The 16,710-nt window shown below is 39.4% G+C and overlaps 1 protein-coding gene across 1 annotated transcript in view; it reads left to right on the top strand.

Annotated features, from left to right (window-relative positions):
• The first annotated feature begins 3,809 nt into the window (after window positions 1–3,809).
• The window catches only part of AHRR (aryl-hydrocarbon receptor repressor), a 63,781-nt gene continuing 50,880 nt past the window's right edge, over window positions 3,810–16,710 (top strand). Inside the window, exons 1-2 of the mRNA XM_039711115.1 lie at window positions 3,810–3,871; window positions 10,656–10,837. Coding sequence (XP_039567049.1) covers window positions 3,810–3,871; window positions 10,656–10,837 — 244 coding nt within the window. The remainder of the gene's footprint in view (window positions 3,872–10,655; window positions 10,838–16,710) is intronic.

Raw genomic sequence — 16,710 nt, 5'->3', positions numbered from 1 at the left:
TGGGGCAGTGCTTCATACCACGTTGCTGTGGTAACCCTTTGTTCTAATTCTGTAGAAAGTTCTTGTAGAAAGCCTGAAGAGTGCATGGTTAATTCTTGTTTGATGGGAGTGCACGGTTCTCCTTCTTTTCAGAGACTAGAAATAAAACTGTTAAGCACTCTTACCTTTTATGCAGTTCTAATATAAAGCCATCTCCATCTAATTAGAACCATATACAGTTTTTAGAATTATTTTCTTCATAATATTCTCACAAATGGCACACTATCTTTTGTCTCTAGCACTGTGATTTGTGAATTTTCCTTTGGGCCTTTATCTTTCTTAACTAGCATTTTGCACTCCATAAATTCTAGCTCATATTGTTTGCTATTTATTTCCTGGTTTTCAGTTTGAATACTGAGGTCTTTTTAGTTATTTTTATTTGCTGTCACATATTAATCAACTGATCCAGAATGGGTTTTAAAACAAAGTCACCCTTTTGGGAAATTGAATGAACTCTTAGCTTTCAGTTTTCAGTTGAATTATGCTGTTCAAGCCTTTCTCCTCCTTCTAACTATGTTCATGAAGGCAAGAGAAGGGAAGTCTAGCATGTGACACTGTTTTGAAACATGAACTATGAGTCATAGATTCATATTATGGACAGGAAGGAATCAGAACACGAAAGTATTACAATAATGAATTAGGTTTGCATGGCAAGGATTTGGTAGTGGGGGTCTACAAGGGTGGCTTCTGTGAGAAACTGCTGGAAGCTCCCCCTGAATCCAGCAGGTCCACAACAGACCTGCTGCTGGCTGGGGTGGGGGTCTACAAGGGTGGCTTCTGTGAGAAACTGCTGGAAGCTCCCCTGAGTCCAGCAGGTCCACGACAGACCTGCTGCTGGCTGGGACTGAGCCCATCAGCAATGACGGCAGCACTTTTGGGATAATGTGTTGATGAAGGGGGAAAGGAGCCTGCAAAACTTCAACTTCAGTCAGAGAGAAGAGTGAGAAGATGGGCAGCACTTTTGGGATAATGTGTTGATGAAGGGGGAAAGGAGCCTGCAAAACTTCAACTTCAGTCAGAGAGGAGTGAGAAGATTGAGAGCAGCAGCCTTGCAGACATCAGGGTCAGGGAACAAGGAGTGGGAGGAGGTGCTCCAGGCACCAGGGCAGAGTCCCCTGCAGTGCCTGGTGCAGCCCATGGTGAGGCAGCTTTGTCCCTGCAGCCCATGCAGGACCCCACTCCAGAGGAGGTGGGTGCCTGAAGGAGGCTGTGACCCCATGGGAAGCCTGTGCTGGAGCAGGATCTGGGCAGGACTTGTGGATCCATGGAGGGAGGACCCCACACTGGAGCAGGTTTGCTGACAGGACTTGTGATCCCAAGGAGCACCCATGCTTGGGCAGCCTGTTCCTGAAGGGCTGGGCCCATGTTGGGGCAGTTTGTGAAGAACTGCAGCCCGTGGGAAGAACTCGTGTTGGAGAAGTTCGTGGGAGAGTGTGGGGAGTCCTGCCCCTGAGGGGGAAGGAGTGGCAGAGACAGAGTGTGATCAACTGACCACAGCCTCCATTCCCATCCCCTTGTGCTGCTGCAGGGGGAGGAGGTAGAGAAAATGCACTGAACTTGAGCCTTGGAAGAAAGGAAGGGTGTGGGGAAGATATTTTTGAGATTTGTGGTTTATTTCTCATTACCCTGCTCTTATTTGATTGGTAAGAAATCAAACTAATTTCCCCAAGTTCAGTCTGTTTTGTCAGTAAGTGGTGAGTGATCTCTCCCTTTCCTTATCTTGACCCATGAGCCTTTTGTTGTATTTTCTGTCCCTTGTCCTGCTGAGGAGGGGAGTGGTAGGGTGAGTTTGGTGGTACCTTGTATCCAGACAGTGTCAATCCACCACAAATACAAAGAAAATAGATTTTAATGTAAGGTTTCAAAAGAAACTGCAGTTCTTTTGGCATCTCCACACCACTTTAGCTTCCAGCTGAAGGAGGAAACCTGTTAGGGTAGATGTAATCTTAAAAACTGGCAGACTGTTAAAAAAAAAAAAAGAACTTGCAGATTAAACCTATTTAGCAAGGTCTTTAAAGATGGCAAGAAGGCTTAATCCAAGCAAAGGCTGTGGCATAATCTTAACCTGCAGCAGTATTTATTGTGCAGTATCATATCCCTCATCAGCTTTGGAAAGGCAGTTCACCCATCTGACATCACAGGAAATTATTCCAGTAATAGTGGAAAATATGGTCCTGTTTCTGGAAGAACCTAATGCCTGACACTCTGCACCAACTGGAGAATGACTGATGCTTCCACCATAACCTGCGTTTGAGAGAAGACAATTAGTCTAATCTCTATATTACGCATAATTTTAGAATTTAGAATTCTCAGAAGGAAAGAACAAATAACAGCTGTAGTTAGTTGGAGTAAAAACGGAATGTAGATTTAAATAATTTTGACAAATTAACCTGCTAGCTGCCTGTTGACAGAATAACTGATTTTCCAGATGAGGGAAACACAGGAGACCTAAGGTATCTCAATTTAGTAAAGGATGCTGTGCTTGCATGTATGAAACACATTTTAGATTTTGCTTAATAAACTGGGCTCACTTCTTTTCTCCTAAATTGACAGGAAGAAAAAAACCAGTTTGTAACATGAGAGGAAAATAAAAGAGTTTGGGTTGTCCCAGAATAGAAAAATGAAGGCTGACTGAAGATATGACTGATATTTAAAAATATGCCAATGAGTAAACACAATGGAGGAGGAAGAGCTATTTAAACTAAAAGACAATGTTGGCAGAAGAACAAATGGGCATAAAATGACCATGAACAAATTTAAGCTGGAAGGCGAAAGGTTTCTAGTTATCAGAAAGCTGTCTTTCAATGAAAAAGAAAGCCATTCTAAAGGGTTTTTTAATTAAGCTCAGCAAGTTTATGATTTGCTTTACATGACACACATGTTCACCAGCATGGGATTTGATTCAGTGACATAGAAGTTCCTTTTAATTTTACATCTTACACAAAACAGAATTATTCTTGAGATACACTAACCTCTCTGTTAACATGCATCCACTGTTAAATAGCACTCAGCATGACTAAAATATTCTTTCAGACAGAAAATCAAGAGACTTTGATATTCAGCTAATCTCCAAAAGATTTAAACAGACTGAATGCAAAGACTTTTTCCCACCCTGCAATATCTCTGGGGCTAAGATACTCAAATAAATCAATAAGACCAAGTTTTGTGTGAAAGCTGTCACCTCAGTCAGCACTACATTTGGTCTTAGTGCTAACCACAAAACCGTGTGTCACATCTTGAGCTGCCGACAGCTATGTTTCCAGCCTTTAAAAATGAGGATGTGAGGATCTGGAGAAATGCTGATTTGAATAATTGCAACCTACTAGTCACAATGTCAGTAATGGAGATAATATTCCTGTGTATTTTAAAAGCTGTGAAATCCTCCCTGCAGATGATGGGTAGTATTATTCATTCTTATTTGTTTAGCTGAATTTAGAAATGAGCTGGGAAGGGGAAAAAAATGGATATCCAGTAAACAGGATGTATTTTATAACCATTTTATATCATACATAGTATACTTAATTGGAAAAAATGAAAATTGAACATAAACATCAATATTTTAATAATATTAGGGTAGGAAATTGAATAAGCCATAAGCTTCTATCTTCACTAATGCCACCATGCTTTGTAGTGTTGCTGAATGTCACACTCAAGGAACAAACATTTTCCTTGGCAGAATTTTCTCAGTTCTGTCATTTTGTACAGTAGCCTGAACCACAGAAACCTCTGAACTAAGAAACCTATTCCTCTTGTTTTTCAGTGTCAAAGCCATGATTCCTCCGGGGGAATGCCTGTATGCTGGGAGGAAAAGGAGGAAACCCATTCAAAAACAGTTAAGTATCATATTCATCAGGAGGCATCTCCCTCCAAACATATGGGCTAGAAATGAGGTAGAAGAAGGGCTCCCTTCCTCCTATGGTCCACTGACATAGGAGAGACCTAATCTTCTCAGCAATGAGAAGCCCTTGGCTGGGAGGCTGGCTCTTCATGGGTAAGGTGTCTCCAGGGAGGATGCCAAGCCTGGCTCAAACCATCCTCACCCATTACTGGGCATCCCAGGAGGAGGCCAGTGGTGGTTGGGGTGGGTACCACGGCGCTGCTGTGGACAGTGGAGAGGGACAGTGGCCTTCCGTAGGCAGAACAAACCAGTGGACTAAATGTCAGCTGGCCACTGGGTTGGAGGGGTGGTTGCCACCTTGATGCTTCCGTGCTCCCTGCTGGCTGTTCCAGGAGCTTTTTGAGAAGCCATGTGTTGAGTGGCACCAGAGCACTGGCATTGCACTCCCCCCTTCCCCTTTGCTGGGCTTAGCCTTGCTTGGGGCATTGCTAAGTCCAACATGAGCGAGCCAGGAAAGTGGGTCAGTTCAGCCAAGTGAAAGAGCAGACTGGTGAGTCTCTTTTTGCATAGAGAACACATCATTTTCAGACTTCTGTTTACTATGGGATCACTTTCATTAGGAGAAAAATGGGAGAGAGGAATTGTATATGTGAAGGCAAAGCAGGAAAAGAAGAAATGCAATGGAAATTTGTTACTACAAGATGCTTGAAATGGGGAGGGGGGAAAAAAGAGGTTGCTATCACTCAAATGTAAATGAGTTCCAGATGCCATAAGCCAATCTATGAAATAAAGCTTTTTAATGTAATCATCCCATATTTTCTGTGTTACACTTGATTATATGATTGTGAAACAAACATTTTTACTGTGTTAAAATTATAAACTGGCACTGGTGGCCTTCATGCACAATTTAAGGATGAGAAGGTAACTAAAATAGATTTCCCTGGTTTTGGTTGTTGTGAACTTCTAAAAATAACCCACTTGGCTTAAAATTGTACATATTCGTCTAAAATCAAAGGGGACTTTCTCTGAATGTTTTAATATTGTTGATATTGTTTGGATTTTAGGCAGTATTTGCTCATGAACCACTTGTTCCCACTTAAAATTTTGTTTCTTTTAGTTTAAATTTATCATATTTCAATAGACAAAGATAATGGCATAAACAAATCATTCTTCCTGCAAAAATCCTGAGTGTTGAATTCAAAATGTATGTAAGATATCTGCACTACTGTTTCAGTATGGATGTGGATATTTGATTTGATAACAATTGCAAGAGGGATGGAACATTTCCAGTACATTAAATTACCTCTATGCAGAACTGTTTATGGATCATTACTTTTGTGAAGAAGGAAGGAGACTTGCAGTTGCTTTGAGAAACATTAAGCTTATGTTTGGAGTCTACATGCTGTTTAGAACTCCTCTCAAAGATGACTTCTAGATAAATGAATGGCTAAGAAAACTACCTGCCAACAAATCATGGAAATGACCTCATTAGCCTTTTTGGAAGTTCTGGCTTTAATACTTTCAGAAGAAAATTCTCATTTACTTTATACAATCAAGTTTTCATCTTGCAGGTAATGCTGCCTTAAAAATAGCTTTTTTATGATGTTGCAGTGCAGGTACCTGAGCATGAACTTATCAAGCCAGGACATGAACAATTTTGATTAAGAAACATGGGTTAAAACAAGGGGAACAGTTTGGATTGTTAGAATACTGAAGTCTCACACTGGAGACAGCAGTCCATTTTCTGTGGTTAGTTACTTACCACTTGCTGAGGATGATTTCTCAGTTCCTAGCAACACTGGTCTCTTCCTCAAACCTTATCTGTTTGTGGGCTTGGTCTCTGTTAAGCCTTTCCTGTGCTTATTCCCTCACTTGGGGACTTTCCTCTAAAGAGGCTCTGAATGCCCCAGACCGACGGGCTGACAGAGCTCCTTTCCTGGTCTGTGTCTTTCAGTCCTGCTGATCTTACTGACATTTCAGGACTCTGAGATTACTGTCATGCTGCCTTGAATAATTTGTCTTGAATTTAGAAGGGTAGACAAAGTCTATTAATTGAGCAGCATATTCAACCATTATTTTAATTCATGTCGTACCATCTTTATTATGGCTTTTTTCTCCTGTTTGACAGCACAACACTTTCTCCTTCACAGTCTTGTTGTACTTTCTCCCCTACCATCCTGCCAATGAATCAAGGTAGATACTGGCACCTGTTCTGGGAGGAGTATTTTTTCAGTTGTAAAACCTGATTTTCCATTGAAAGTAAAGTTGATGGGTGTTCTTTGGCTAGTCCTCTCTTTTTAATGCAAATAGTCTCTAGAATTTACCTTTCTTTTAACAAAAAGATAAGTCAGCTCAGGTGCCTTGGTGTGAGCAGGATACTTGGATTTCAGTAGGGATTCTTGGATTAGTGCTTTTGAAGGTCAGAATTTAAAGGACAGAGGTGCAGCTTTCTCTCTGCAGAAGAACTGGGACACTTATGTCTCCCCTTACTCAGTGCATCCCAAGAAGCTAACTCTCTGACTCTACATAGTCTTTTCATGATCAGACTGTCAACCAGGTGGTGATCCTGCAGCTGGCTTTTAATCCAGGATATCACAGAATGATATTGTTCATTATGTTCATTAATATTTTTCAGGCACAGGAATTTTATTCTGGGGTGGTTTTATAGAACAGTGATGAAAATGTATAAAAAAGCTCCATGGGAGAATACAGAGACCCACAAGACTCAGGAAGAATGTGTGGAAAATTTTACTGGGAGGAGCTAATATGTTTCAGTCTTGCTTTCTACACAGAACTAGCAGAGGTTATCTTCATTAGTTTGCCATTCCTCAGGTAGCATATAAGATTCAGGTCCTCCTTTTATATATGCAAGAAAATTTAAAGAACATAGCTGTTTTCCTTTTGTGCCCAAAACCATCTAAACAAGCCCCATTAAACTAGCCCCATTCTACACTAAAGAATTCTGGTGTTTATGGACACAGGTCAAACACCTGGAGCTCAGACAGATTGAAAATTTTCCATCAGATATGCTTTTCAGCCAGGCAGCCGGCATTTTGACTAAAGGAAACATTTTCTACCAAGTGTTTATTTCCTGTGGAAATCTAACATTTTACTGGTAATTCAAGCATCTGGAAATTAAAGTGATCTTGTCTTTAACCTCAAGCTAAAATCACTGTGTTGAAATTAATACTTATGCAATGCTTCAGGACAGTTACCATTTGAGAACTTCAGCCACTACTTCATCTCAAACCCTGGCATCTTGTAAAACCCTCTCCCTCTACAAAACATTTCTTGTAATGTTTTACAGCTCTTTAATGGCAACTACACCTGTCCTAGCTCTGAGTGTATCTATAACTGCTCCAGAACGACCACTTCAGCCAGAACTGTGCCAGTGCCAGGGTAAACAGAGACCTTGGGAGGTGCAGCTCTCTCCTGCTTCCTACTTCTAATTTTAAAGCCTTCTGTGGCATAGCCCTTCCTCTTACTTGGTACCACACTATCCCACCTCTCATCTGTTCTGCTGGTCTTCTTATGTCTTCTTGACCATTAGTTCTGCTTTCAACTTTCCTTGCTGTCAAGATGCAGAAGAGACATAGAAGGTGGCAAAGGGCTGCCTTTTCTTCAAGCAGCTTTCTCTCATTCTGTCCTTTTGGTCCAAAGGACATGGTGAACATCCACACACACCTATGGCTGCCACTGGAGCTCGGCTCTGCCAAAATTCCTATACAATGTCCAAGGACAGCTCAGTGACTGAGGGTGCTGGTCAGTACTCTTGTGATAATTATCTTTGCTCTCAGCCTATCTGTCGCATCTCATGGTCTCTCTTCCCTTCCCCTTCCTACTGAAAACTTGCTGTCACGGTAAATGATTAGACCTTTTTCAGCTCAGGTCTTCTGCTGGTTTAACACTGTGGCATACTTATAAAACCTATTCAGGGCAAAGTTTTCATTAACAGGGTAGGGCTCTGCAGAGGGTAGGGAGCAGCAGACAGAGCTGTAGTTGCAGGAAATTCCTCTGCGAGCTCACCAAACTGGTTTACACTAGTGGCTGTCTGTGTGTCATGGGCACACTGAATCACTAACACGAACAGGGCTCAACGCCTTGTGTACCACCAGAACACAAAATGTTCTCCCCACCAGCTCCCACACAGCTCCCACTGCACAGGGACTGCTAATGTGGGGCCTGCACAGGTACAAGTGCTTGTGACCACTGGGCAGTTTAACAATGTGAAGAAAGAAAAGCCAGATTTGTTCCTTGAATTACATGTTCTCCTTTACTATATCAGTGTTGTATGGAAAGCAGAGTAAATGAGGGATCACCAAGTGTCTCCTATGTCTGTGTTTACAGTTTGACAATCCTGAGTTTAACACGAACACAACAAGCACCCTCTACTTTCAGCTCAAAATAAAGGCTAGAATTTTCATTTGCCTCAAGGCAGCCCACTGAAGATTTCCCCTGCCTGTGCCTTTCTGTTTATGGCTAGCTAACTGAGCCTTTCCATGGAACTCACATTGTTTAAAATCACATCCACTTGGCACCTTAACTACCATTTATATCTAACCCATTTGTTTGGATTCACTCCCTTACTGAATAATTTCCTTGAGTTTTCAGGAAGACTCTGTCCTCAACTTTCTCCCATAGTCTTTTTTACACCATTCCCTACCATCTTCTGAAAACTATTCCTTGTACTCAGTACAAAGGCAGACCACCTAATTGCTTCAAACCATTCTTCTCTGGGATAGAACAGTCACTATTTTATGTGATAAATAGACTTGAACAACTTCTATTTCTATTTCATGTTACTCTTGGCAATTTTTACCTCTTGAACTCATCAGCTTAATTTTCCTTATTGGAATTAATTTCTTCTGTCCTACATTGCTTCCTTGCTTCAGCTGGTTTGTCAGATGTAAAGACCGATTAGCAAAGCTTATGTTCTTTAGCTTCTGCTCAGCTGTAGGCTATGTTCCCACAAAATTACTGCCCTCCATAGATCAGACATCCTTTCGGTGCCATAGGATGTCTGAGCCTCAAGGTTTACTGCAAAAAATAGTTAGCTCAGAAAAAATAAGAAACATTATTCCTGCTTTGTTGATTGCATTATTTGTTCTCATATTTCCTCTCCCTAATATAGGAAAGTAGTTCATTTATCCCAATCAGCAAAATCTTCTCCATGTGTTTGGAAGCAACTTACTGTGTTATTGAAGAACCATATATAAATATTGGCAATTTTGAATGAAATAGCAGAAATTATGTATTTTAAGTGAAATGAAAAAAAAATTATTTATAACTCAATTTTTTCCCATCTATTCTGTCCACTGATGCTGTTCTCTTGAAGTGAAGTTCTCAAAAGTAACAATGAATTTTTCATACCTGATTTGCTTTAAGAGGCTTTCAGTTAGCAGCAGTCACATGTACAAAACTGCTCTTCAAAAAACTGATCTTTTTTTTTTTGCTAATTCCTAAGCACAATTATTTTAGAATTACAACTGTGATGGCAAATTAATACTGATGTAATTTAACACCTTAACCACCTTATGATTGAAAAATGTAGTAAATGTGTGTAGCATGAAAACGCAGGAGTAAAGTGTGACAAATACTTATTTTTTACTCTCATTGTCTGCTGTCAGCTAGTTACTTAAGATTATGATCCTTGGATTCAGTGAGGTGAAAGTAAAAACTCTGAGCACAACTATAGTCTTCTTACTTGCCGTTTCCCATTCTTGAGTATCCATGCAGTTTGTGGCTCCAGTGTCCCATAGCTCATGCCTGGATAATGCACTTGACTACTGCTGGGTCCAGTAATAGCTGGCTACTGAAAGGAACAACTTTCTCAACTTCCCACTCAGGGCTTCTCACTTAATGGAAAAGACTGTCCTTCAGCACTGAGCACCCCCCACTGTCATGCTGGAAGTAAGGTCCCCATTTCTGTGTGCAAAAGCACCAGCTTTTTCCTTTACTCCCCTTGAGAGCATCTTACACCTTCTCCGGGAATATCAGTGGACATTCCAAAACATAGGTTCCACATTTGTCATGTATCTCATCTTAATTATTTACATAACAGCTATTCTAGGTTCTCTAACACTGTCCATTACATAAGAGGAACACAAAATGGGGATGGACTTGCTTGGCCTAGAAACCTGAGTAACTTTCATCTCTATGTTTTGTGAGGAATATCAATCTTCTCAAGAAACCAAATTCTTATCTTTGTTATTACTGATGTAGGAAGGTAAAAGTGAGAATGTACACGGGAGTTTTGAGCTTGAGGAAAGAATTTCTCTTCACCTTGCCTTCCATACATTTTAAGCTCATGTCTAAAGACAGACTTCTTTCTTAATAATCTCCTGACCCACAAGTTAACTTTGAGTCATTAAATGGAGGGAACTAAGATGCTTTGAATGAATACAGTGGGTATTGAATGGGTTCATGCATTAGTCACGGTAATTTCCCCTGCTCTTCTGCCCCTCATTTATACAACAAAGATGAGAAATTGTTTTTCTTGGTATTGACTAGAACATGAAAATAGTACCCACTTCCCTAAGGTGAGAGGTCCTGAGTAAAAGATACCAGTTCTTCACTTTTTGCCTGATATGAAAAGAGAAGACATAGCCTGTGTCTTTGCACCATGGCAAATGCAGAATGGTAAATCTTTTTTTGTCAGATGACAGAGACTTTAAAGATTTTAAAGCTAAGCACAGTATTACTGTTATCAATTAATTGCATAGAACAACCCAGTCCCTGGAAGAAAAACAGGTAATTGAAAATGTGTTCTCCACCACAGAAGGCCTGCAGTTGGGAATGAAAAATCAAATCCTTCGAAGAGACACAGAGACCGTCTGAATGCAGAACTGGACCACCTGGCCAGCCTCCTTCCTTTTCCACCTGACATCGTATCAAAGCTGGACAAACTTTCTGTCTTGCGCCTTAGTGTCAGCTATCTCCGAGTCAAAAGTTTCTTTCAAGGTAGGTTTCCTTAAGATCTCAGCATCCCACTAAAAGTAGCCTTCTAATTTATTGCTGCTTTGTACTAATCCTGATTAAAAGTAACATATGGTATTATATTGATAAAGGCAGGGGGAAAACATTTATTACTGACCTTATTTTGTGCATAGGATGTTGCACTGGAAATTCCATTCATTTTCTCTTATGTAGTTTGTGTGCTTTTCACCAAATAGTGGGATAATATCCATCTTTCATCAGCAGGCTGATGAAAATGGGAAAACACAACTGTAAAATCACTAAACTGGGAAAGAAGGTTGGGGCAAATGTAATACCTGTTATAGTTTGAATTCTCTATTTGAAGCTGTTACTATGAAAGTTCAAAACACCAATTTAAATACGATGTGAAAGTCAAGCAACTGCTGCATAACCTATGTTTGCTGTATGTCAGGAGGAAATGGGTTCACTTGAAAAGCAAAAATGATCACTGTCTTTCAGGACAAGAGAGATTCAAAGTTTAAAGTGCTGAATAAAACTGTACTAGGCTGTGCTTCGCTTGTATAGTTGTCTGGCACACCACAAAGTGAAAGCCAAATGTGTGTTTTCAGATGCACGTAAAAAGAATTCTTCTAAATTTGAATATGTTTTGAGTTTCTTCTGTTGCTGAGAAGTTCACAAGAGCAAAACCGGATTAGCGATTTAATAATGGAAATTCTCTCTAGAATTGTTCTCAAAAAAAAGAAAAAAGTCCTGAGTATGAAGGAGTATAGTTGACCAAAACTTACAAGTGGACTGCAAAGATAAACAGAAGTATTTTTACAGACATTATTTTTCCTTTATTACTCTTTATTATTTCTTCCTGTTACTACTCCTTATGATGATCCTTTATATATTTTTTTCTTTTTTTGGATTAAACCAAAGAATAATATCAGTTGGTTGCCTTCTTGCTTTTAAAATGCATTTTAGTATAAAAGAAATGCCATCTTGAAGAGACTTTGGCAGGCTGCAGGGCATTTTAGGAGGCTGACATGAGATTACAAAAGTGATATCACTGATAGCAAGAGCCTCCCATGTCAGCTGTGGCAGGTGGTTGCCCAGCCTCCAGCATCCTGCAGTTTACAGAGTACCTCTCTTACTCTTTAAACATGTACCTGAGTGCTGTGGCCTCTTCCTCTAAGTCTGACTTTCATTTCTCTTGCATTCACAAGCAATAATATCTCTTCAGCTGCCTTTACTACTCTTCTGCCAGAGTTTCTAAGGTCCATTGTCTCCTTTTCTTAAAGGGATGAGATAAAAAGACAACAAGTAAAGCCAGGCTGCATTATGTTGAAATATTCTGTGTTCCATGTTTTGAGAGATTTCATTTAATTTAATCCCCAAATTACCTAATTGAGCACATAGTTTTTGTTCCCTTCATTCTTATTTTTAAATGTTTACATCACGAAACTAAGGTTACAGAAAGCATTGTTTATAGTAAAGGAAGGAAACTACATGCCATTTTAAGACAAGAGAGCAGGCTGGAGCTTCAGAAGGGTGGAGTGGAGGAGAGGTGAGCTGTGGAAACTAAGCTGAGTGAGACATGGTTGCAAATGTCTGGGTAAGGGCAGAATCTGCCGTATCCCTCATGAACATCACGATGTACTTACTTGTAATTGTGGAGAAAAAAAGCAGAATTTGTTTGTGGGTTTTTTTAAGCAAAAACTTTAGCAGCAAGTCACCTAAAAGAGCAAACAAGCATATTCATACCACCGTTTCAATTTTGTTGTGATGAAAGAGGATAGAAGAGCAGAAATGGATTGTTTGTGGCTTTTTGAATCAAAGGATGACACTAAATTGGGAGCTTATAAACATTCTGAGGACAGAGAACAGACTAGTGGCATACAGAGATGTTAGAAAATTGGATAAAAAAACGTATCTGGAAAAATGCCTTAGTAAATCTGTACTAATTCACTCAGGGAAAATTAATCCAAAGAAACTGGTGTTCAATAGAAAAGACAAACCTGGAACAGAGAACATAAAAACAATAACTGAAGAGGGACAGTGGTCAACAAGTTGTTCCATGCCTGTAATACGGTATGTTGACATAAACAAGAAAGCTAAGTGTGGATTTTGGTCTGTTTGCCCAGAGGCAGCATGTCACTACACAGGAAAGTTATAATCCCTCTCTGCATGAGACCAGCATGACTCCATCTGGAATAGAGCTTTCTGTTGTGGGCATCTCCTGGTCACAAGGGCATTAGTACGTATTAAAGGGTTTGGAATAAACACAGGCAAGAAGTGACTATAAAGTTGCATGGGCAAAAAAAAAAAATCAACAAACAAACAAACAACACCCAAAAAACTAAAGTCAGCTCAATTTATATTCTCCAGCTGTTTGTCTTCATAAGAGGAAAAGACAAGAACAAAAGGAATTGCTCAGGATATTTTACAGTGGCACAGTGGAGGAACCAAGGAATGATGATGTCCAAGATGAAATCTGGCTTGAATATCAAGTAAAACATATTTGTAATGAGTTCTGTTCAGCTATCCAGTATTCCTAAAATGGATGCAGTGGAGATTCAGTACATTCAATTTTGTAGTGTGCGACGGAGAGTACTGTGCATAGTTTGTTTTAAAAAAACCCTATTCTCTGAGTTTTGAGGATGTTAAGCTTAAATTTCAGATTTTTAAAAGATGCTTTTAAGAATATTACTTGCTATTAAAAAAAAAGAGTAGTGTTACTTGACACATTAAGTTCATATGTGACCCATAACAGGTCAGCATTCCCATGCCAATCACAGTGGCACACCTTCAGCAATGCCAGTGGTTTCTGGGCACACTCATTCACTTACCACTAGGTGTCCTTTTAGTAGCTACTCTGCCATAGTCAGTGTGCAGCACAAATGTATTTATGAAGATCAATAGTCAACTGGAGAGAGTAACCTCACCATATTGACCTCAAGTGTGAAAATGGTTTCACAGAGAATTGGGTATTAGTGCACAGAGAACATCCATCATTCAGTCATTTATTCCCATTTTAGTGACCATTAGAGGTTAGCACCTTGAAGCATATGACCTTACTTGAGTGATTTAAGTGAAGGCCTGGTTCCTTTCCAAAATTTAGACCTGGTTGTTGACATTGATATTCCGAGGATTTAGTTTAAGTCATTGTGGTGAATTCTCTCTTTCATTCTTAAAAATATTTTCTTTTTGCTGTCTACTTGTTTAAGCTTACCCATATCTCTTTTATCAGTTGGCAGAGGCTCTATTAATAGCCCTGCTCCCTCCAAGCTACAGGCATTCAGTCATTTTGCATTTTCCTGATGAGCACTTCAAAATTGCTTGCAGCAATAACCTTCCAATCTCACCGGATCTCGTGTATGAGGCAGCTGGGTCTGAACCAGGGTCAGTTGATGAGTGGGAGACATCAACTGCTACAGGAAACCGTGACTGTCATTTGGCCCTGACAAAGACTTGCTTTGGGTGGGGCTCCTGTGAGCATGGAGCAGCACTTAGTGTCTCTGACCACTTGAGTTTGCTGGGCCTCTGTCTTGGACATGTTCCATCTCGGTTAATTGCAGTCTGTCTTCCTTCACCACTCTTGACAACACATCCTTTAGTACTTTTTATTTCTCAGTTTTTTCACTGGTGGGGAAATGGTGGTCTTGTTACACTTCAAAACCAGCCCCATTCTGCTGGTTGTTTAACTTGTTCCCTTCTAGTGCAGGTAATTATTTAGTAAATAAATGTCAGAAGAATAGCACCTTGTCCTTTTAACAGTTCAGGTCCTTTCTGAGAGAGAGCTAACTTATGTTTCCCAGCCCTTGTAAGGAAACTAGCTATGATTTTAGACCAACACAGTTACAACTAGGGTTATATAGCTCCTCATCTTTCAGTTCTTAGTGTAACTAACATTGTATCAATACTCAAATTCCACTCAAACTTTTCCTTTGACATCTCATTAAGTAATGTTAGACCTTTTAGGCATAAGCATTTCTGAAAAATGATAGATGAGATAGATAGATAGATAGATAGATAGATAGATAGATAGATAGATAGATAATACATAGATGCTGAGTATAGTCTTAGATGGGAAATGTAGAGACCTCAATATGGATGAACAGTTTTATTTCAAACTCTTTACTACATAATTTATATAAAGCATAATTTAATTCAATAGCTTGTTATTTTGCCCATCTGGACATTTTTTGCATACACACACATACATACCCAAAAACAGACGTGCATGCAAACACAAAAGCAGTGCTTTCCTGACTAAAATCTCCCTCCTGTATTATTTTGAATCTCTGTGTTTATTGCAGACTTCAGTGCCTTCTCCATATTTATTTACTTCCAGACTTCATTTGATTTTGAAAACTAAAAATCTGATAGATTTATGGATGACTAAATATGGACTACAGAGTCACAGATGAACTCTGTGAATAAATATCTTAAAAGTTTCTGTAAGCTTTATATTTAAACTGCAATCCAGATCTTTGCAAAATTAGTGACAGTCAAGCATGGAGACATGTTGTTTGACCTGCCTTAGACTACAGTTATATATGGATTGTAAACTGACTTACAGTAGAGTTTGAGAAATTTGTCTACAAATGTTAGTTCATCTGCTTCCATACAGAATTAAAAATTTTAGGAAACAAGCCTGTAGTGAACCTTCCTGAGTAAAGAATAAGATATGCCTTAACCTGAGGGTCATTGTCTAATATTTTTGCAAATCTGCAACATGGCTGATTTAATACTTTCCTTTGCATTCCCTAAAATCCAAGCTAGAATTCTCCTGCTTCAGTTTAAGCCCCCGTTCTGTAGAAAAAAAAATGGTTTCCATTTCTTGTGGCACCCAGCTTTTACGGCTGTGAAGGTGATCCTAGCAGATGGAAGCAAAAAGAGGCAATAAACATTAAACTTTTTTGCTTTCATAGTCTGTAGCTCCCCTTCTCATGAGTAGCAGAAATCTGTTTTCCCAACCTTGTATGGTTAAAGGGCTTCCAGCATGATTTTTATAACCTTGCCTTCCTTGCTACATCTGAAACTATACATTGGCTTTTCTGTTTCTCTTCTTATAGATTTGTCCTTTATTTTATTAATTTTTAAAAGAGATTTTCTGTGAGCTTCCAGTCACTGAAGAACTCAAGATTCTGTTAAGGTGGTCTTTTCTTACATTTCTCATTCTTTGCTCCCACTGAGACAGTTTACACTTATGACCTATATATTTTATATATATTTGCTGAAAAACCATCCAGCTTCTATTTCCGTTAGATATGTGTCCTCTGAGATTTTTCCAAGTGTACTGAAGTCTCCCTCCTGTTGGTCTTCTGTCTTCCAATGCTGTGGCTTGGATTGCTGCTGCTGCAACCAGCAACCATTGATTCCAGGATTTCCTGGTCACTGTCATCAAACTGTCCTGTCTCCTTCTAACCCCATTTATCCCCTTCAATTAAACCTTGTATAGACATATATATATATATATAAATATAAATAAATATAGATATATAGATATAGATTTTTTTTAGGTTTTTTTCCAATTAAACCTTGTATAGACATATATATATATATACATATAGATTTTTTTAAAAAGTTTTTTTTTTCTCCCCTTTTCTGACAGGGTAGCACACACTGTGTGGTTTCTGTCTTTCTTCTGATTTAGCATTTATGTTAGTGGGTCACTTCCTTTTACTCGTCTATGTGTTTGGTGTGATCCAATTCCCATCAACATTTATCTTAAATGGAAATTGAATTTATCCCTTTTAAGAAGAAAGCAGCAAAGGATTCCTCCCAGCTGGCCTGATTTTCAGTATCCTCAATTATTTGCAGCATGTTCCAGCTTTGTTCTCCTCCTACAGTGTCCATAGCTGTTACTCTCCTAGGTCAGAAGCAAACTACTGTGACTGAGATTCCTCAGG

Source organism: Passer montanus, unplaced genomic scaffold, assembly GCF_014805655.1.
Source record: "Passer montanus isolate IOZ18808 unplaced genomic scaffold, ASM1480565v1 scaffold24, whole genome shotgun sequence".
NCBI lineage: Eukaryota > Metazoa > Chordata > Aves > Passeriformes > Passeridae > Passer > Passer montanus.
Note: the sequence above shows the minus strand (reverse complement) of the source record. Positions and strands in the feature narration are given on the sequence as shown.